This window comes from Magnolia sinica, chromosome 5, assembly GCF_029962835.1.
Source record: "Magnolia sinica isolate HGM2019 chromosome 5, MsV1, whole genome shotgun sequence".
Lineage (NCBI taxonomy): Eukaryota > Viridiplantae > Streptophyta > Magnoliopsida > Magnoliales > Magnoliaceae > Magnolia > Magnolia sinica.
In genome coordinates, this window is record NC_080577.1 from 4693167 (window position 1) to 4716506 (window position 23340).

Consider the following 23340-nt stretch of genomic DNA (forward strand, 5'->3'; position numbering starts at 1 on the left):
AGAATCAAGGCATGCGGCTATACAAGGCATGCGACTATACAATGCATGCGACCTGTGGAAGAGAAATGAGCCCAGACTGAAACTTCTCTCGGATGAAGTGACAGTCAACTTCAATATGCTTTGTCCATTCATGAAAAACAGGGTTGGAGGCAATCTGAATGGCACTCAGACTATCGACATGGAGTGGAGTAGGATTCTGTACATGCACGCCCAATTCGGAAAGAAGACCACGTAACCAAACAAGCTCACTACAAGCAGCAGACATCGCTCGATACTCGGCTTCCGTGCTAGATTTGGAAATAGTGGCTTGCTTTTTATACTTCCAAGAGATGAGAGAAGTGCTGAGAAAAACATAGTAATCAGTGGTAGATTGTTGTGTGAGAGCGCAACCGGCCCAGTCCGCATCCGAATAAGCTCGAAGGTCTAGAGGTGTCGTAGAGGAGAAGAACAGTGATCGATCTAGAGTTCCACGTAGGTACTAAAGGATGCGTAACACAGCAGTCATATGCAGAGTCCAAGGAGCGGAAACAAACTGGTTGACAACTTGGATAGCGTAGGCAATATCAGGGCGAGTCATTGTTAAGTAAACCAGACTCTCAACTAAACGACGGTATAATGTGGGATTCGCAAGAAGATGACCATCGTCACGGCCATATTGAACGTTAAGTTCTAAGGGAATCTGAACTGTCTTCTGATCCGTCAATGAGGCTAAAGCGAGAAGATCCTTTGTACATTTACGCTGGCTAACCAGGAAGCCATGTTGAGAACGTGAAAATTCAAGCCCAAGAAAGTATGTTAGAAGGCCGAGGTCCTTTATCTTGAAGGATGATTTCAGAACGTCCTTGAATGCCGAGATGCCAATAGTATCGCTATCAGTCAGGAGTAGGTCGTCAACATATACGAGAACAATGACGATATTGCGATTAGTGGTGTGCAAAAATAACGATGGATCATGACCACTTTGGGTAAAGCCAGCACCCGTAACAATATCGTGAAAGCGTTGGAACCATGCCCGAGGTGCCTGTTTGAGGCTGTACAGAGCTTTCTTTAGGCAACATACCTTATTAGCAAGGATTAAAGAGCCAAGAGGAGGTTGCAAATATACTGTTTCTTAGAGGTCGCCATGAAGAAAAGCATTTTTCACATCCATCTAAGCGAGTGGCCAGGAACGAACGGATGATATTGCCAGAAGAGTACGAACAATTTTCATCTTGGCCATAGGAGGGAATGTCTCATCATAATTAATTCCGTGTTCCTGTTTGTATCCCTGAGCTACAAGCCGAGCTTTGTATCGATCCAATGATCTATCAGATTTGAGCTTTACAGAATAAATCCATTTACTGCTAATTAATTGTTAGTCAGTGGGTCGAGTGACAATGTCTCACGTATGATTATCATCCACTGCTGCAAGTTCTTCTGCCATAGCCTCCTCCAACAATCATGAGTGGTTGCCTGAGTGTATGAAGTAGGAATAGATACAGTATCCAGAGTAGCATTCATTATAAATATAGGGCATATCAAGCGATCAGGTTGTCGATGTACACGAGCGGAACGACGTATCGAGGTAGGTTCGAGATCTGCAACGGGGACAGTAGGTTCGGGTTGAGTAATATGTGGTGGATCTGTACGTGGACGTCGTGAGTAAACCTGCAACGGACGACGGAGAGTACTTGAGGCAAAAGGAATGTCAGGAAAGGTGGTAAGACGAGGAGAGTTTGGTGCGTGTGAAGGAGGAACAGATGAATGAAAGACAATATGTTCAAGAAAAACATGTCGTGAAACCTAAACATTATGAGAAACCAGATCATAACATCGAAAAACCTTCTGAGTTTCTCCAAATCCCAAGTATATATATTTGACCGATTTTGGAGATAGTTTGTTATGTTCGCGCGAAGTCAGGTGAACATAACATACACAACCAAAAACACAAAATGTGGAATATGTAGGAGGTAAGCCGGTGAGAACAAAGTAGGGAGATTTATTGTTTAGAACTTTGGTTGGCATCCGGTAAATCAAGTAGACTAAATGTAACATTGCTTCTGCCCAGAAAGAACGAGGAACACTCATAGCTGTCATCACGGTGTTGGCAGTTTCAACAATATGACGATTTTTTCGTTCAGCCACCCCGTTCCGTTGTGCAGTATCAGAACAGGTGGTCTGATGAATAATCCCATGACCCTGAAGATATATACGAAAATCTGTTGAGAGATATTCCTCCCCCGAGTCAGAGCGGAAAGTTTGAACTGGTACCCGAAATTGAGTATCCATCATAGAGTAAAATAACTTGAATTTTTCAAAAACTTGTGACTTAGAGTGCAGAAAGTAAATCCAGGTGTAAAGTGTGAAATCATCAATGAATATACATAGTATCGTAACCCAGAGAGAGACATAATTGGTGAAGGACCCCAAACATCCGTATACGCTAGTTCAAACATAGAAGATTTTGTAATACTTAGAGGAAATGGAATACACTTACTTTTTCAAAGACAACACGAAGAACAAGAATGATCCAAATCACTTTTATTAAGAGAAATATTCCTTAACATGCCAGAAGAAAATAACTGAATTAACCGATCGGAATGTGGATGACCCAGGCGAAAGTGCCATAGTTTCCACAATTTATTTGTCGAACAAATATTTGATGAAAATGGAGAAAAGAAACAATGAGCCGGAGTGATAGATGGATCAAAGTCCAGCACGTACAGACGATCATGCCGTCTACACATCCCAAGTACCTTCCCTGTTACTAGATCCTACACAAAACAACAGTTTGGAAGAAATATGACTAAGCAGTTATTAGATGTAAGTTGACCAACAGAAATTAAATTGGAGGAGAGGTTAGAAACATGAAATACATCACGAAAGGTGAATTGGCGATGAGTAGAAGGAGAGAAGGTCAATGATCCAACGGACTGAATGGGTAGTTTAGTGCCATTCGCAGTAGAAATAGTCTGATTTCCGGTGTAGGAACAAATATCGCGAAGATGGGATATAACACCAGTTATATGATTGGAAGCACCCGAATCGAAGAACCATGTTGAAGATAAGGATATACCTACCACACCGGCCGTAGAAAGGGCCTGCACGATTTGCTGAAGCATCGCAGGAGTCAAAGGTGAGGAAATTCCTTCAGCAGAAATAGTATATGCAGTATTACTAACAGAAGGCTCGGAGGAATTAGTGGCAGAAGTAGCAGAAAGAGCACGACCACAGCTACGACTATGACCACCACGTTCACGGTCGAAAGAAGATGCATAGGCACGTGAACTACAGTCCTGAATACCATGACCAGTCCGTTAACAATAAGCACACCAATCTTTGTACCGAGTGACGACATGACCCACTTTGTTGTAGCCGCGACAAGTCAAAGGAGTGAAACCACGGTTTGGTACAGTGGTAGATACAGCAAGCACCGTATCAGATGATCCCGGAGTTGGGGAAGTAAGAGAGAATTTTCAGTCGTTGTTACTCAGCCAATAAATCATTAATAACCGAATTCAATGAAGGAGTAGGGATGCGGTTCAGGAGAGCAGCCTGACAATGCTCAAATTCTGGACGCAACTTCATAAGAAATTTTCGAACTTGCACACTCTCGCGCATAGTTTGGAATATCTTAAAGTCATGAGGAAATGCAGGATCCATCATAGCCATCTCTGTCCAAATTGTGACAATTTTAGAGTAGAGTGATTGAATACTGTCGTCACCCTGAGTAAGGTTAACCAGATCTTGTTCCAGGCAGTATAACTGAGCCGCATTACTCTGTTGATAAATTGTCTGGAGATGCTCCCACATTGCCTTAACAGTGCGGTGAGGTGTGAGACCAACAACAATGGACCAATCGACCGAATCGAGAATTCAGGTAATAATCCGTCCATTTTTCATTTCCCACTCAGCTAATTTGTCGGCATCGGTGGAAGTGGGGACAGTAATAGATTCATCAATTAGTCCCCACAAACCACGACCCTTGAGGAAGCTCTGAAAGTGGATGACCCATAGATTGTAGTTGGTTCCATCAAAACTGCAACGTGGGGCCTCTGTACGGGATGAGTCCTTGTCCATAGATCTAAAGTAATGGAAACCACGTGAAGAGTCACAGCAGAAGGAAGTTTTGGATGTACTTGGCAGCAAAAGAGTCACAGCAAGTAGCAGAAGGAGCTACCCAAGGGATGGAGCGAATCGCAGCACCAGCAACAGGGGTTGCTGGATCAGGATCTGGATTGAACGCAACACTAGCAACAAGGGCGTGCGGAAGGGCTGAGGGTGCAGTAGGGGTGATCGGACGAGCAGCAAGGGCGGTCGGACGATGCAAGGGCGGTCAGACGACGCAACAGGGGTGGTCAGACGACGTAGCAAGGGCGGTCAGACGAGCAGCAGGGTCAGACGCAACAACAAAGGGGGACGGACGCAGCAACAAGGGTGGTCGGACGGGGTTGCGTGACCAGCAGGGTGGTCGGATTTGTCAGGAGATGACACAGGAACGGCCGGATCTGTCAGGAGGCGGTGTCTGTGACGAAGGAGGTGCCAGATCAGGATCGGTATGCTCTGATACTATGAAAACAAAGAGAACTCCTTTGATTTTCTTGTATTTGAGACAACCTAAAGGGGTTGAATATATGGAGATCTACAGGCATCTATACAAGGTAAATTACAAATATAGAATCATCTAATTAGCTATACAATAAATACAGAATCAAGGCATGTGGCTATACAAGGCATGCGACTATACAAGGCATATGGTGTGAGTGGAAGTGGGCGGGATGGCTAAATGAGACTGCCTCAGTCTGCTTTTGGAGCCCAACGAGCTATCAGACAATCATGGAAATGGGTAAAATGTCGAATTGGTTGAGAATTTGTGATGCTCTGAGCAACCTTACTCATGTCAAACCATTCTCTACAACCAACCTTAGTTAGCAATCTCTTTTTTTCTTTTTTCTTTTTTTTTTGGGGGATATGGCCTTGTCGGGTTGGTATATGCTAACATGTAGGCCAAGTTAGGAAGAAATCATTGTAGATCATTGTTATTTTTGGGGCGAGGAGACTTACCTTTGTAAAGCTACCATGAGGTGATGTCTGAATTTCATCTTCTAGAGGATCCCGAATGCCACCATCAGTCTACAACAGCATAAAAGACTGAGATTCAGATCAGAAATATAATGAGAAAGCTCACAAGAATAAAAACCCTTCATAATTGAAGATATCACAACATTAGAATATGGCAACATCCTTCCAGAAACAATCAGCAATCTAAAAAGTTCTACCCTCCAAATGCATTCGGAACGAGAGTTGTTGAGTAAAGCCTCCCGCTCAAGATATAGAGTGTAGACTTTCTTTGACTCCTTTGTCTTGGAAGAAACTAAAGCACACATGTATTATAACAAATATGTGAAAATTAGATAGAATTGAATCAAACTTTGCGTGGTTTGTAAATTCCAAAGCTTCCCAAATGCATTGAAGCAATAGGTCCTCCGTAACCAAAAATACCGAATAAAGGCTGCATATTCAACAAGATAACATGAGAGAATGAATAGAATGGAAAATTGTAACCACTAGAATATTTAAGGATGTCAAGAAGAAACATTTTGAAATTTCTAGGTAATAGAAGACAACTGATAAATTTTAAAGATCATCACGCCCAAACAAAAACCACTTAATAGTTCCAAAAAAAAAAAAAAAAAAAAAAAACAACTTAAGGAAAAATCTACAAAGCATAAGACTGGAAAAGAAAATTTCATCAAAAAAGTTTTGATCAATAGCACTTCTCTACAATAGTAAATGCCAAAAGGTAAATTAATGTTATTAACGTTCCTGCTTTAGATTAGATTTCGAACGTTCTTTAGGCCTATTAGATGGAGGGTGGCGTCCAGCGTAGTTTATCATGAGAAGTGCACACTTCAACACGTAAAAAGTGCATCTTCTTGAATTAAATTATTAAACATTGTCATGGTGGACTTTTCTCCAATCTCGAAATGAGTGCGTCTATTTCCATTGACCTTACTTGTAAGGAATTTAAGAGAGGGCAGGTGAAGGTTATTGATGGACACAGTCCAAATTTGAAGTAATGTTGTTTAGAACACTTAGGTGCCCAATTCCGAAAACTAAAATTCAGTTGTACCTCTGACAGCTAAACCAGATCCAGTGGCATTGGGGGCATAATCTAGGATGATAGGCATTTTGTGGAGTTTCTGGGGACCTAATAGGGTACACTGGGATTCTAATGAGACAGAAATAAGGACCATTTGGGTCAGGCTGTGAAGGAGATTACACAGATCCAAACATTCCCAGCTATTCTCAAAAGTGATTCCTCAGCCACTAATAGCGTGGGTATACTCATCCTACCTTTTTTTTTAAAAAAAAAACCGATCAATCCACATTTTTCCATTACTAAAACAAGGGGATTTACATAATTCGGGAGGGCCGCCCCCAGCAGCCACTCCTATCATGAGGAAAACAGATATCCACAACGAGACACCCAACACAACCAAAGTACCAGGGGAGCAGCAAGGAAGGAACCCGATGGCTACTCTACCCAGCAGTCTGAAAAGATCTAATATTCCCCAGGCCTACCTTATCCAAGAAAATTGATCCTCTAACCTCAGCAGGGAGGTCTTACAAGGAAAAAATGGAGAGCAGGGGCTGGTCGGAACTGCCTAACCAAGCCATCCCATCAGCCGGAGCGTTCCCTTCTCTCCACATGTGACAAAAAGATATATCACCCCAGGCGAGCAAATTTCTGACCCTGTCCACCCACGGTTTCCACTGCCAGTTAGTCACAACCTTCCCCAACAACATGTCCACAATAACTCTCGAGTCGGATTCCACTACCACCTTCTGAAGCCCTCTTTCTAGACAGAGAACTAGGCCGTCATGGATCGCTCTAAGTTCGGCCTCATTATTTGACCCCAGCCCATAACCATTAGCAAAAGCAAAGATTAGATTTTTGCTGGCATTCCTGCACACTCCACCACCGCCCGAAAGACCTGGGTTACCTCGAGCTGAACCGTCCACGTTGAGCTTGAAACAACCCGTGGCTGGCTTAGTCCACTTGATAACCTCATGATGCAGGGTCTTAGACGGGGAAGCCAGGGAATGAGGGCCACCCCAAGACTGCCGGGTCAAAGGGAACCAAGAGGAACCATCGCAGTCCATAGCAGCAATTCTACCGTTCACCCGGGCTATAATGCTCACAGACTTCATGGGCCTACCAGCGAATCTTGCCTGGTTCCTGGAGAGCCATAATTCCCACACAATCAACATTGGAATAGCGTACCTGATTTGCGAGGATACCATACCCGGTGCATCGGCATTTCACCATATTTGGAAGTGTTCCTCAAAAGACTGATGCATTTGGTTTGGGATGCCGAAGAAGCCGCTAAAGTGCTCCCACACAAGGCAGGCTTGTCTTCCATGAAGAAACAAGTGAGCAATCGACTCACCATAGGGGCGTTGAGGGGGCGGATCCAAGCAGCAATTGCACTGAGACGCAAGGTGGATGCCTTTTCTTTGGACGCTTTCATCGACGGGAATTGCACCTTGCAGCAGCTTCCAAGCAAACATAGAGATCTTGGGAAGAACCCCTTTCCTCCAGATCTAGGTACCCCAGCGTTTAGGGGGGCGAGGGAGATGATTAAGCTTCCAAGCAGAACTGATCGTGAATTTGCCAGATGGTTCCCGAGGCCAGAAGCAAAACGGCCTACCTTCCAACAAAGCAAACCCTGCCTTGAAGACCCAGGAAATGACGGTAGGAGGAAGCATAGACATGACCACGAAAGGGGGGAGGGGCCTAGCTGGGCTGATGAAATCCTTGACCATCAGTGACCTAATGTTATCTGAGAGAGGACTGTCCACATGAGTTATAAGAGGACCAAGGCCAGTCCAATTATTCTCCCACAAGTTGAGTTCACCATTTTCGACATTCCATTGGGTAGAGGACGACACCAACGGGAGGAAGTCCCTGATCTTCTTCCACAATTGAGAACCGCTGCTGGCTGGAAAGACGCCATCTGTACATCTCAGATCGGCCTGATGTTTAGATCTAACAAACTCTACCCACGGACCACCTTTCACCCCAAATTTCGCTGACTAGGCCATTTTCATACGTTGGGCTGACATAACTTCCTTTAAACTGCGCACTCCCAACCCGCCTTCCTCTAGAGGGCATGAGATCTTCTGCCACGCAATCTAGTGCGACTTGTTCTTCCCTTTAGCCAAACCCTAGAAGAAGCGAGCGAATAGCTTTTCCAGCTTCCCAGTGACCATCCTTGGCATGTGGACCGCAGCCAGCACGTGGATTGGGAGACTTCCCAATGCATGTTTAATCAAGACCACCCTGCCCACTTGGGACATGAACCTAGCAGTCTAACCACTGATGCGTCTCTCCACTTTTTCAATGAGAAATTGAAAATCTGCCTGTCGAAGCCTACCCCGGGTGAGAGGGACACCCAGATACTTGATACTAGCTCTAGCTTTTGCTATCCCCAGAAGACGTTCCGTAGATCTGATTCGACCCCCTGGCATGCTGTCAGCACAAATAAAGCAACTTTTGGATCGGTTAATCTTCTGCCCTGTTGATTCCTGAATCACGGTCAGGAATTTGTTAACTTTCTGGAGGGATTTGAGGCTCCCATTCACAAACAAAAGGGTGTCGTCCACGAAGAGGAGGTGGGTAATGAGCAGGCTTTGGCGGTGGAGCTTAAAGGCCTGACAGTCTCCTTGAACGACCAGATTTCTGAAGCTTATAGAGAAGGCTTCCGCTGCCAGAATGAAGAGACCCGGGGACAGGGGGTCTCCTTGACGAAGCCCTTTCGATGAAGGGAAGAACCCAACAGCCTCCCCATTGATGAGGACGGAGAACCAGTTATTACCCCAGCAGGATTCCATTAATCTGATCCACTTGAACCTGAAGCCGAACCTAGTACTTCCTTCAAAAAATCCCAGGTGACCCGATCGTAAGCTTTTTCTAAATCCAGCTTGATAATCATGTTACCACCACGCACTTTGCTGTTGATGTCCCTCATAGCCTCTTGCGCTAGGGCTATATTTTCAGCGATTGCCCGGCGTTTCACAAAAGCGCCTTGCTCCTTTGACACAAGTTTGGGGAGGACGGTACTCAGTCTGGATGCTAAGACCTTAGCAAAGATATTATAGATTACATTACAGAGGCTAATCGGTCGAAAGTCCGCGAACGTGGAGGGAGACTGAGTTTTGGGGATCAAACAGATTAGCGAGGAGGTGAAAGCTCTTGGCAGAACCCCACCTTCAAAAAGATAAACCGTTGCAGCGTGAATGTCCTGCCCAACAATTGGCCAACATTCTTTGAAGAAAGCACTAGAGAAGCCATCCGGGCCTGGCGCCCTGTCAATAGGGATATCCCACACCGCTGTCCTGACTTCTTATAGGGAAGGGGAGGCAGAGAGGGCGACGTTGTCCTGACGGGAGATTAGTTTTGGGATGTTCTGAAGTAGCTCAACTGACTGGCTGGTGGGATCCTCAGAGAACTGCTCCTCAAAGAATCTGCTGGCAGCTTGTTTGAGCTCCTCCTGCCCAGAAATGATATTACCCGCAACATCTTTGAGCTTGGATATGAAGGAGCGTCTGAACTTCTCATTTGCAGTGTTGTAGAAAAATTTAGTATTCCTATCACCTTCCTGAAGGTAGGAGACCCTAGCCTTTTGCTTCCAGTAAGACTCTTCCATCCGTTCAAGATGGGCAAGACGCTGCCTAGCCAAGGCACAATCCTGATTTCTGTCGACATTCGAATTTTCCTGCATCTTATTTTCCATCTCCAACATGTCTTCTTCAGCTTTCTTGAGGTTCTGAAAAACATTTCCAAAAACTTCCTTGTTCCACATTTTCAGAATCTGCTTCGTTTTCTTCAGCTTTAACTGAACATTTATCAAAGGCTGGTCAGAACACTTTCCGCTCCAAGCATTGCTGATAACCTGGTGGAAGGAATCATGGAGCACCCACATCCGATAGAAGCGGAAAGGTTTCGGAATAGTCCGGGCTTGGAGAGGGCAATTGAGGAGAAGGGGAGCATGATCAGAATTTACCCTGGGCAAAACCTCCACCTTGAAGGTAGGAAACTGAGACGCCCATCTGTCATTTATAAGAACTCTATCGAGTCTTGCCCAAACGCGGGCTAGGTCTGATTTGTTGTTACCCCAGGAGAACTGATTGCCTTCGAAACCCGCATCCAAGAGGCCCGAGTTGAGAACCATATCAGAGAATTCTGTCATACTATTCATATCTGAGTTGCTGCCTCCTCTTCTCTCAGAAGTCTCCAGGATTGCAATCTCCACCCACAGCCTAGGGGTCTTGGATGGAATCACTGATAGCTTCAATCTCAGCCCAAAGCTCCCTTCGGAGAATTCTGCTACACCTAGCATAGACAATCGAAAGGGATGTGGGTAGCAAAGAATCCTGCATATACATTCTCATAGTAATCATCTGGTTAGATGAGCTGATCAAAGAAATATTAAGTTGGTTTCGGAAAATTACCTAGATTTTTCCACCTCGATCACCATTTGAGAGGGAACAGTGGAATCTCAATTTCAGGCCAATTGCAATTCTTCTTTCCTCTAGCACCATTGGTTGGATAGCTACAATGCTAGGGTTGAACCGCCTTATCAACCTTTTTAGGGATCTAATTGTGGGATGATCACCCACTCCGCGCGCATTCCAAATGAGAGCCTTATCCATCAGTCACACATCCCTAGTTGATGGCCCTACATTTCAACTTTCTCAGCCTGCATTGCCAATCTCCCTCCTCAAATTGCGAGGATGTTTTCTTGCACCGAATTTTCCTTCTGTGGTATGTCAACCCTGTCTGGGTATCTGTTTGAGATATCTTGTCTTGATCAGGCACTGTACGTGCTTCAATCATCGGATCTGTGTCGATGGCTTCCTCATTCAGCGAATTAGGTTGAGCCTGAGAGGGTTGAGGGGAAGGAATGGGTCTCTGTTGAGGCTGATCAGGTGAGGAAAGTGCTCCATTCGACTGGTCTTGACATTCTTCCCGGGGGGTGGTCCTCTCACTTTGAGAGAAGTAATTGGAGAAATCAACTGTAATTCTGGCTTGGTGGGCAGAGTCTCTGTCTTCATGTGGAGGGACATTAACTCTTGCGTCAATGCCCAAGTTGAAATTGCTGATACAACGATTCCTCAGGCTTAGATGGACATGATCTGAAGGGAGTAAAGGCATGAGCGGGGACCCTCCCAACGATTTGGCTCGGGGCTTATGAATCCTGGCACCCGTTGATATACCTTCACTGGGGAACAGACCAGGAGGCTCAGAACAAAGAGACTCCTTCTCAGGTGTCAGGCGAGTGTCTCCAGTGCAATGCTTAGAGGAGTCCGAGGGGTGTTGCTCAGCTCGGGTAATATTAGTCACAGCACCAACGTCCAGGCGTGTTGCAGTAGAGGGTAAAGAGGAGGGGTGGCCAGAAAGGGGGGATATAGCCAGGGAATTGGTGGGGGCTAGAGAAGGGGAGGAAATGACGGGAGGAAGGGGGGCAGGGTAAGCAGGGGAGATTATTGGGGTTGGGTTAACAGGGGTGAGGGCTGGGTTGACAGGGGAGAGGTAGGTAGGGGGGACTGGAGTTGGGAAGGGAAGGCTGACAGGGCTGACATGGTTTGGAGTGAAGGTGGAGGGAAGTGAAGCAGGGAAGGGAATAATGGGAGGGCCGACAAGGGTTGGGGGAATGCTAGTGGGGGACACATGGGGGGGGGGGCGCTAAGGAAGGGGGAGGCAAGGTAGTGCTAGGGAGACTCAGCACTACCACAGAAGGGAGAGTGTGGCGAACCGAAGGAGAGGACGCCGAGGCCAAGGGATACCCATCAGGAATGGGGCCCGGGACAAGAGTAGAAGCGGGGCGTCCCTCACAAGACGGACAACTAATAGGGGCAACTGGGTTGACATCAGGATTCTGCGGGCCCACAGCGGGAATAACATGGGCAAGATGCTGCGCCACTGGTGAAGAGGAACGTTGTTGAACTTCAAGAGATATCGCATTACTCACAAGGGCATTTCCTTGAACATATTGTAGGTGAGATGTAGTAGCCTCACGTTCATTGCAGAAAGTTCTTGCAACCCACTCCTTAGTAGATTCCGGCCTAGGGGGAAAAATCCCCTTGGTAGCACACCCAGAGAAACTCTCCAAGAATTCGATCACTGGATAGGAAATACCGTAAACAACCAGGGACCACGGCCCTTGAAGAACAGCACCCGGTTTTAGTTTAATTCAAAGTCGAGCAAAACTTTTGAATACTCCAAACAGGGCAACCTTGTCTATTTCTACGACCTCGCCGTACGTTTGGCCAAGTTGTCTTAGAGCTCCCGGGTACCAGGAATGGGCAGGGATCCCGAACAACCGGATCGAGACCCCCTTGTTCAGGACGAAGAAAGCTGGGGTCCATGGCTCTACCTCCGAAACTTTCATAAGGAGGAGAAGGGGCTTGTCTGCTGCAAATGCGACCCTATCCTCTCTGGCTTTGAAGGAACACAAGAAGGAGACTGGCCTGATACGAGAGATCTGAAGCGAGGACGCCAAAAAGACCGAACGGCTTAATGTATCCCTAAGCTGTGTGATGGAGACCCCCGGGTCTAGCGTCTTAATCACCACAGCATGGGCAAGGTTTTCCTGAGATGATTCACAGCCTTCTGTTCCGCTTCAATTAGTCACAATGCCTCAATCCCTAACTAATCGGGTGGAGGGTGAGTTGTCTGCAGGGGTTCCGTAATGGGATCCGGCGAAGGTTTCTTCAGAATAGAGAAGGAACCAGGCATAGGGGGCAGGGGACGGGAAGAAGCATTCAGGGGCGGGGGATGTCGGAGGGGTATGGGCACCTTTTGGACCTGAGCCTTCTGAACTGAGACGATTCTGCCATCTATCCTTCTCCTGTTCAAGCAGTTTATAGCATTGAGCGCATCTTGCTCATATCTGAAACGGACGAAGCCAAACCCTCTAGATCGGTTTGCGTATGGATTAAACGGAATGGAAACTACTACTACCTTGCCAAATCTCCCGAAGATGCAGTGGAGGTCCTCGTGATTTGTATCAAAAGTTAGGTTTGCAATAAAGAGGGAGAAGAAAGAAGGAGGGGGGTTTGGGTGGCGAACCTCCTTCCACGAGCGCTCTTCCATATCAATCCGATCAACTGATGATAACCTGAGGGTTGATTGGTCGTAGTTCCTCGAATGGAAAATAAAAGAAAACTGGAACCTCACACATGATCAATGCATCTGCAGAAGGAAGAAGATTTTGAATCTCTGCGGGGGTAAATCTCTACTAAGGCAGAGCCCACTTAAGCTTGCCCACTTAAGTATACTCATCCTACTTAAGTGGCTAACTATACCGGGGAAGTAAAGGAGATTCAGAAATGCAATCACATCACTGCTTCATTTGCATGGCAAGGAAATGTAGACACCGATGAATCGGCTACCCAAGGAGTCCTTTGTCATTCCTTTATGGTTGAGAGTTAGGGTTCAGAAAGGATTGAGACTACCTGCATGCCAACCAACCTGAACCTACTTAAAGAACAGGTTCAGATAGAGTTTATCAGGTCCTAGTCAGGCTTGGATTAGAATAAGCGGCCCATTTAAATGAACAAGACAGGCTTGGGGTGAGTTTGGGCTAACCCAACCAACCCATATATTGGCCTATATAAAGACAGATAATTAAGTAATGTTCAATGAGTAGGTGCTTGCTTTTCTGCTAGCAACAAATCACACCCTGCAAATGGCCTTGGGATCAAATTGTATTAATGTAACTTAGTTATTACAAATGGTTGCTGCAGGGCAGACCTCTGCCTAGGAATCAGCTAATATGTTGAGCTAGGTCAAATCATCACCGGTCACGAGTCGACATGGGCATGGATTTGGGCTTGTTTAGTAAATTTATAAGGCAAAGATTGACTAAGACAGATGCAGGACAAATAGCCTAAACTATAATGATGCAAATGAATTAATAAACGGATTATTGGAGTAAATCAAAATATAAAACATTGCCAATCTATCACAAATCTAAAGAAATCAAGTAATCAACTATACTCAAATTCAAGGCCACATCACAATCCCGCAGCTGGATCTTATAATTATCAATTGGAGATGGCCCAATGGAAGGTAGAACTTCCATCTAGCATAGGATTCAATCTAAATTAAAGGATTCACTTGCACTTTGTTAGAGCTTGAAACAATTAATGTTTGGAGACTTAAGGTTTACGAAACTTAGGAGATAAGGGTTTCAAATTCTATGGTCTAGGGTTTTAGGTTTAGGGTTATGAGGTTTTAAAAGGGAATGGTTAAAAGACCAAAAAGATGGAAGGCAGGATGGGGTTAGCTGTACGGACAGTCGTACGGTTGCATCCGTATAGTTGTATGGACAAGTGGGGGAGGTCCGTACGATTATGCAGATAGGTAGGGTTTAGGTCTACAGGGTTTTGGGGATGGTTAGGATGGGATTTGGGTGGAAACAAATGAAAAATAAAGAAATAGAGAGAGAAGGGGGAGAAGAGGAGAAAAGTGATAATAATACCTCGACGATAAGAAAAAGAGAGAGAAGAGTTAGAATCACTCCATGGCCCATGCCTTCACACCAAAATCCAAACAGAGGAGGCCTTTTCTTTGCTTAAAGCAACAAAGAAGAAAATTTTATTTTTCACATCTCCGCCTAGGGTTTCGCATGCTCAACCCTTTACTAGTCTTTTTGGGGTGTTTTTACAAAAATACCCTTATTGCATATAAAATGTCTAAAACACCATTATTTCAACTAAATTATAAAATAAATCACAATAAACAAAATAACTAACTAAGCCATCCTAATGGCTCCATCATGTCCAATGGGTCCACGATCAAGATGGTCTGCAATCACGATCCAGTGGTCTAACACTCCTAGCCAAGCAACCCACGTAAATCTTCCTAGTGTAGGGTCTTTAAAGATGCACAATCATGTATGTGGGGTCTTCAATGAGGCTAGGAACTTAAATTGGACACACTGAGTCCCATGTAATGATCATCTAGCCATAACGAAACTAGAGTAGTTTTCCTCTGTTTCTGTTAAACTCTAAAAGGTGCTCGGATGACCTCATCAACTCCCCTCGACTGAGAAAATTCGCCCTTGGCAAAATAAAACTGCAATAATGCTCTAGGAGATTCGATTCTAGTTTTTGAAGCTCAGTCTCTGTAATCCATGTATTGTCTGACTCTATCATGTTATTCCACTGGACGAGATACTTCTGGAATCCTCCATGTTCATCTAAGATACCTTTAATCTCCTCTTCTGGTAGGTATGGATGGTAAAGAAGGCAGATCTTGCATGTGGGGTCTTTAACGGGGCTAGGAACTTAAACGGGGCTAGGAACTTAAATTGGGCCCACTAGGCCCCATGCGATGATCATCTAGAAATAACAAAACTAGGGTAGCTTTCATCCGACTCTGATAAGCTCTAAAAGGAGCTTGGATGACTTCATCAACTCCCATTGGCTGAGAAGAGTACCTCTTGTGAAATAAAACTGCAATAATGCTCTAGGAGATCCGAGTCTAGTTTTTGGAGCTTGGTCTCTATTATCCACGTATTGTCTGACTCCAGCATGTTCTTCCACTTGACGAGATACTTCTGGAATCCTCTGTGTCCGGTAGAAACCACTTGTTCATCCAAGATACCTTCGATCTCTTCTCTTCTGGAAGGTATGGATGATAAAGAAGGCAAAGGCTGGGAAGAATAGTCTAGTAAGGGCCATGGGTTGTGGGGCAGATCGGGCAAGTCGGAAGCACCACTTCCGTTCAACCATAAGTTTGGGGATGGTATGCTGACGAGAACTGGACTCTCGTGCTCATCATATGCCAAAGTGTCTTCCAAAAATAACTCATGAATCTCACATCTCTATCAGACACAATAGTCCTCGGTAAACCATGCAAGCGAACCACCTCTCCAAAGAAAAGCTTGACAATGTTGGAGTCATTAAATGTTTTGAAACGTGAGAGAAAATGGGCCATTTTTGAAAACAGTCCACCACCACAAAGATGGAATTATTCTTTCTAATTGTCTTGGGTAGCCCAAGCACAAAATCCATATTAATATCTTGCCACGAAGTGTGTGGCACTGGCAAAGGCGTATATAATCTGGTGTTCTGCCTTTTCTGCTTTGCCGACTGACAAGTCCTATATTGCCTAATAATTTTGGCAATGTCTCGCTTGAGACAGGGCCAATAGAATCTATCCTTAACAAAAGCGGCAATCTTATTTCTACCAAAATGACCGACTACTCTGGCGTGAAGCTCTCAAAATAGAAAATCTCGTATGGAGGTGCGGGGAATGCAGTCTATGACAATTAAATACAAACTCATCGATTAGGACAAATCTACCATCACTCCTCAACTGATGATCCTAAAGTGACATGTACATTTTCCCAAAATCTAGGCACGTGAGGCATTTTCCCTTCAATTGTTCGAACTTAGTAGACTTCCACACATGGATTGGAGTAACGTCACTCAACGACTAAAGGCATCAACAAGGTTATTCTCGACCCCGACTTTATGTTTCAGAACAAATGTGTACTCCTTGAGAAACTAAACCCGCTTGGCATGCCTTGGGTTTAATTTTTTTGGGGAGTTGAGGTATCTCAACCCTCATGGTTGGAAAACTAAACGAACTCTTACAGTAGTAGGTAATGTCACCTACGTCGCAAGGATTGGACTACCGCGTAAAATTCCTTGTCATGGGTAGAGTATTGTTGCTTTGCCTCAATCAACTTCTCACTGAAATAGGCAACAAGATGCCCTTCCTAGCTAAGCACTCCACCTCTACCGACACCAGATGCATCAGACGCAACCTCGAAGACTTTAGAAAAGTCGGGAAGGTGCATGATAGAAGCCTCAATCATCTTGCCCTTAATCTCTTTGAATGATTTGAAGGCTACATTAGTCCATTAGAACTCTCCCTTCTTAACGCAATTCATAATGGGAGCCATAATGGGACTAAAGCCTCGAACGAACCGCCTATAAAAAGTGACGAAACCGTGGAAGCTATGCACCTCATGAATGTTTTGTGGTTCAGGCCAACTTACTATAGCCTTGACTTTCTCGGAATCCGCAAACATGCCCTCAGATGAAACAATGAAGCCGAAGAAAACTTTATTAGATGTGAAAGAACACTTCTTCAGGTTAACGTATAACTTCTTCGTTCCAAGTATCCCGGAAACTTGCCTCAAATGGTGGAGGTGTTGTTCCTTGGACTATAAATGAGGATGTCGTCGAAATATACCACAAGGAACTTACCCATTAAGGGCCTCAACACCTGGGTCATTACTCTCGTGAATGTACTCGAAGCCTTGCTTAAGCCTAAAGGCATGACTAGTCACTCAATTAGCCCATCCTTCATCTTGAAGGTTGTCTACCATTCATCTCCTAGCGAATATGTATCTGAAAATACCCACTTTTGAGGTCAATCTGATGATACCCATCAAGCTATCCTTTTTGAAGCCATCCATTTCCCAATTTATGGATGTAATATGGTAAGGATTTCTTTGATAGAAGTGATTCTTTAGAACCATAAGCAATCCATGATGGGTCCTGATAAATAGAAGGTCAAATGGTTGATTGGACCTATTTACAAAAACAATCTTCGTCATCAATTTTATGGGCTTTTGATCTAATGGTTAAATGGTCCAATCATTGTTATTTTTGCATGGTAGCCCATGAAATGACCACAACTAAATCCATAATCCAAATTTCCTTATACAACCAAGATAACTCTCACTTATCTATCAATTTACGAACACCACATGATTGGATGAGAGGTACCAGCAGCGATAATTTCGAGCCAAATTCCTCTGATGGTGTGTCTAAGGAAAGCATTGATTTTCGAAATCATGCAGAGTAAGTAGATACAAAGAGATCATCTTTGCATTTGAATGATTGTTGAGAGAGTCTCTCCTTGCGGTGTACTTTTCTCCCATACACATGCAACAAAGCCCCCATATCAATCGGTAATGGCGTTGAAAAGAGCAGGGATGTACTTGATCATCACTTAAAGAGTTTGGGTGAGCGAAATGTTGGATGATGAAAATAATTAACCTGCATCCTCGTTACCTTGATTCGCCCTCAATAATCCCCACATTTAGCCATCATCAAAACCCATTCAAGAGAGCTTCTCCACCATATGATTCACTACTGCATTGAGAACGTGACGTCGATATCAAAGACTAACGTCCTTAAAGCCAAGCACGAATCCATGGAGATTTTAGCTACTACAATGCTGGCCATATCGTGCAAAAGGTCAGTCCAACATATGTTAATAGACGTTTTCTTCATGCATGCATACATTATCTATTTGTGGACCATGTCCTCCACCGATAGTTTCAACTTATTAGTTCCATGAGCATCCGTTGGAATTTTGCGGGAGCTACTGTTAGACAGGCTCACATACCTTGTATAGCTAGTATACCTTGTATAGTTCGTTTCCATAGGTAGAGGATTCTAATTTTATTATTTTCCTTGTATAGATGACTGTAATCTCTATATATTCAACCCCTTTGGGTTGTCACAAATACAGAAAAGCTTTCAGCTCCTCTCTGTTTACATGTATCAGAGCTTCACTGATCCAAAACCGGCACCACCTGTCAGATCCGACCGCCCCTGCGTTGTCCAACCCCTCTACCCCCCTGCGCCCCTGTGTCGTCCGACCCTCTGCTCGTCTGGCCCCTCTGCGCACCTGACCCCTCTGCTCGTCCGACCCTCTGCGCACCTGACCCCTTTGCTCATCCGGCCCCTCTGCTCGTCCCCTTTGCGCACCTGCATCGTTCAGTCCCTCTGTTCCAGATCCAGCAACCCCCCTATTCCGATCTAGTTTTTCCAGATCCAGATCCAGCGCCCCTCTGTTCCGATCTAGCTTTTCCCGGTCCCGGAGCCCCTGTTGCTATTCCGCCAGATCCCGAAACTGCAATCCCTTGGGTATCTCCTGCTGTACGGTACATCTAAAACCTTCTTCTGTTGCAACTCTTTGTGTGCTTTACATTACTTCAAATCAATGAACAGGGACTCATCACGTACAGAGGCCCCACGTTGTAGTTTTGATGGTACCAACTATTCTCTATGGGTCATCCATTTTCAGAACTTCCTTAAGGGTCATGGTTTGTGGAGACTAATTGATGGATCTGTTACTATCCCCACTTCCACAGATGCCGACAAATTAGCTGATTGGGAAATGAACAATGGACGGATTATTACCTGGATTCTCGATTCGGTCGATCGGTCCATTGCTGTTGGCCTCACACCTCATCGCACTACTAAGGCAATGTGGGAACATCTCCAGACAATTTATCAACAGAGTAATGTGGCCCGGTTATACCGCCTGGAACAGGATTTCGTTAACCTTACTCAGGGTGACGATAGTATTCAATCATTTTACTCCAAAATTGTCACAATTTGGACAGAGATGGCTATGATGGATCCAACATTTCCTCATGACTTTAAGATATTCCAAACTATGTGCGAGAGTGCGCAAGTTCGACAATTTCTTATGAAGCTGTGTCCGAAATTTGAGCATTGTCGGGCTGCTCTCTTGAATCGTAGCCCTACTCCTTCATTGAATTCGGTTCTTAATGATTTATTGGCTGAGGAACAACGACTGAAAGTTCTCTCTTCTTCCTCAACTCCGAGATCATCTGATATGGTGCTTGCCGTGTACACTACTACACCAACACGTGGTTCTACTCCTTTGACTTGTCGCGGCTGCAACAAGGTGGGTCATGTTGTCGCTCAATGTAAAGAATAGTGCGCTTATTGTCGACAGACTGGTAACAGTATTCAAGACTGCCATATACGTGCCTATGCATCTTCTTTCGACCGTGGACGTGGTGGTCATGGTCTTTCTCTTTCTGCTACTGCTGCCACTATTTCTTCCGAGCCATCTGTTAGTGATTCTGCATCTACTGTTTCTACTGAAGGTCTTTCATCACCTTTGACTCCTGCGATGCTCCAGCAAATCGTTCAGGCCCTTTCTACGGCCGGTATGTCAAGCATATCCCCATCTTCTACACGGTTCTTCGATTTAGGTGCTTCCAATCACATGACTGGTGCTGTATCTCATCTTCGTGACATTCGTCCCTACACCGAAAATCAGGCTATTTCTACTGCGGATGGCACTAGACTACCTATTTAGTCCGTTGGATCATTGACTTTCTCTCATTCTGCTCATCGCCAGTTCACCCTTCATGATGTGTTTCATGTCCCTAACCTCTCCTCCAATTTAATTTCAGTTGGTCAACTCACATCCAACAACTGCTTCGTCATATTTCTTCCCAACTGTTGTTTTGTGCAGGATCTGGCAACGGGGAAGGTACTTAGGATGGGTAGGCGGCATGGTCGTCTGTATGTGCTGGACTTTGATCCATATATCACTCCGGCTCGTTATTTCTTTTCTCCATCTTCATCAAATATTTGTTCGGCAAATAAGTTGTGGAAACTGTGGCACTTTCGCCTGGGTCATCCACATTCTGATCGGTTAATTCAGTTATTTTCTTTGGGCATGTTAGGAAACATTTCTCTTAATAAAAAAGATTTGGATTATTCTTGTTCATCTTGTTATCTTTCAAAAAGTAAGTGTATTCCTTTTCCTCTAAGTACTACAAAATCATCTTCTATGTTTGAACTAGTGCATACAAATGTCTGGGATCCTTCACCAATTATGTCTCTCTCTAAGTTACGATATTATGTTATATTCATTGATGATTTTACACGTTACACCTGGATTTACTTTCTGCACTCGAAGTCACAGGTTTTTGAAAAATTCAAGATATTTCACTTTATGGTGGAGACTCAATTTTGGGTTCCAGTTCAAACTCTCCGCTCTGACTCAGGGGGAATATCTCTCAACTGATTTTTGTACATTTCTTCAGGGTCATGGGATTATTCATCAGACCACCTGTTTTGATACTCCACAATAGAATGGGGTGGCTGAACGAAAAAATCGTCATATTGTTAAAACTGCTAACACCCTTATGACAGCTATGAGTGTTCCTCGTTCTTTCTGAGCGGAAGCAATGTTACATTCAGTCTACTTGATTAACCGGATGTCAACCAATGTTCTGAACAGTAAATCTTCATACTTTGTTCTCAGCGACTTACCTCCTGCATATTCCACATTTCGTGTTTTTGGTTGTCTGTTATGTTCACTTAGCTTCACGTAAGCGTAACAAACTATCTCCAAAATCGATCAAATGTATGTACTTGGGATTTGGAGAAACTCAGAAGGGTTTTCGATGTTATGATCCGGTTTCTCTTCGTGTTCGGGTTTTACGACATGTTGTTTTTCTTGAACATATTGCCTTTTATTCATCTCTTCCTCCTCCACACGCCCCAAAATCTCCTGGTCTAACCACCTTTCCTGATATTCCTTTTGCCTCGAGTACTCTCCCTCGTCCGTTGCAGGTTTACTCGCATCGACCACGTACAGCTCCACCACATATTACTCAACCCGAACCTACTGTACCTGTTGCAGATCCTGAACCTACCTCGATACGTTGTTCCGATTGCGTACATTGAGCGCTTGATCACTTGATATGCTCTATGTCTGCCATGAATGTTACTCTGGATACTGTTTCTATTCCTACTTCATACTCTCAGGCAGCCACTCATGATTGTTGGAAGAAGGCTATGGCAGAAGAACTTGTGGCATTGGATGATAATCATACGTGAGACATTGTCACTTGACCTGCTGACCAACAGCTAATTGGTAGCAAATGGATTTATTCTGTCAAGCTCAAGTCTGATGGATCATTGGATTGATACAAGGCTCGACTTGTCGCTCAGGGATACAAACAGGAATACGGAATTGATTATAATGAGACATTCGCTCCCGTGGCCAAGATGAAAACTGTTCGTACACTTCTGGCAATATCTTCCATTCGCTCTTGGCCACTTACTCAGATGGATCTGAAAAAATGCTTTTCTTCATGGAGACCTCTAAGAAACAATATATTTGAAACATCCTCCTAGCTCTTTAATCCCTGATAATAAGGTATGTTGCCTAAAGAAAGCCCTGTATGGCCTCAAACAGGCACCTCGGTCATGGTTCGAATGCTTTCACGATGTTGTTACAGGTGCTGGCTTTACTCGAAGTAGTCATGACCCATCCTTATTTTTGTGCACCACTGCTCACGGAATTGTCATTGTTCTCGTTTATGTTGATGATTTGCTTCTGACTGGTAGTGATGCTACTGGCATCTCGGCTTTAAAGGAAGTTCTACAATCCTCCTTTAAGATGAAAGACCTCGACCATGTCACATACTTTCTTGGGCTTGAAATTTTACGTTCTCAACTTGGGATCATGGTCAGCCAGCGTAAATATACCAAGGATCTTTTCGCCTTGACATCATTGACGGATCAGAAGACAGTTTAAACTCCCTTAGAACTGAACGTTCAATATGACCGTGACGATGGTGATTTACTTGCACAGCCTGACTTATACCACCGTTTGGTTAGGAGTCTGGTTTACTTAACTATGACTCGCCTTGATATTGCCTACGCTGTCCAAGTCGTCAGTCAGTTTGTTTCTGCTCCTCGGACTCTTCATATGACTGCGGTGTTGCGCATCCTACGGTACCTACATGGAACTCTAGATCGATCATTGTTCTTCTCCTCCACGACGACTCTGGACCTTCGTGCTTATTCGGATGTAGATTGGGCCGGTTGCGCTCTCACACAAAGATCTACCATTGGCTACTGTGTTTTTCTCAGCACTTCTCTCATTTATTGGAAGTGTAAGAATCAGGCTACTGTTTCCAAATCAAGCACAGAAGCTGAGTATTGGGCGATGTCCGCTGCGTGTACTGAGTTTGTCTGGTTACATGGACTTCTTTCCGACTTGGGCATTCCTCTGCAGAATCCTGCTCCACTCCATGTTGATAATCTAAGTGTCATTCAGATTGCCTCTAACCCGGTTTTTCATGAACGGACAAAGCATATTGAAGTTGAATGTCACTTTATCCGCGAGAAATTTCAGTCTGGGCTCATTTCTCTTCCACATGTTGCATCCCATGATCAGATTGCCGACATTCTCACCAAGTCCCTCACTTCTGCACATCACTCATTTCTAGTTGGCAAACTATTACTTGTCGATGACCAGCATTAGTTTGAGAGGGGATGTTAGACAGGCTCAGATACCTTGTATAGCTAGTATACCTTGTATAGTTCGTTTCCATAGGTAAAGGATTCTGATTTTATTATTTTCCCTGTATAGATGACTATAATCTCTATATATTCAACCCCTTTGGGTTGTCTCAAATACAGAAAAGCTTTCAACTCCTCTCTGTTTACAGCTACTTCCTACCTACACCAACCCAACAA

The 23340-nt window shown here is 44.5% G+C and overlaps 2 protein-coding genes across 3 annotated transcripts in view; both read right to left on the reverse strand.

Annotated features, from left to right (window-relative positions):
- Positions 1-5406, reverse strand: part of LOC131245200 (structural maintenance of chromosomes flexible hinge domain-containing protein GMI1-like) — a 139034-nt gene extending 133628 nt beyond the window's left edge. Inside the window, exons 1-2 of one of the 2 annotated variants that reach the window (XM_058244496.1) lie at positions 5259-5406; positions 5044-5112 (exon numbers count right to left, since the gene is read on the reverse strand). In XM_058244496.1, the coding sequence (XP_058100479.1) occupies positions 5044-5112; positions 5259-5366 (177 nt within the window). In that variant the 5' untranslated portion in view covers positions 5367-5406. Of the gene's footprint in view, positions 1-5043; positions 5113-5204 lie in introns of both variants that reach the window. The other variant, XM_058244495.1, reaches the window with a different exon arrangement.
- The window catches only part of LOC131245202 (structural maintenance of chromosomes flexible hinge domain-containing protein GMI1-like), a 52843-nt gene that overhangs the window by 14923 nt on the left and 14580 nt on the right, over positions 1-23340 (reverse strand). The window lies entirely within an intron of this gene.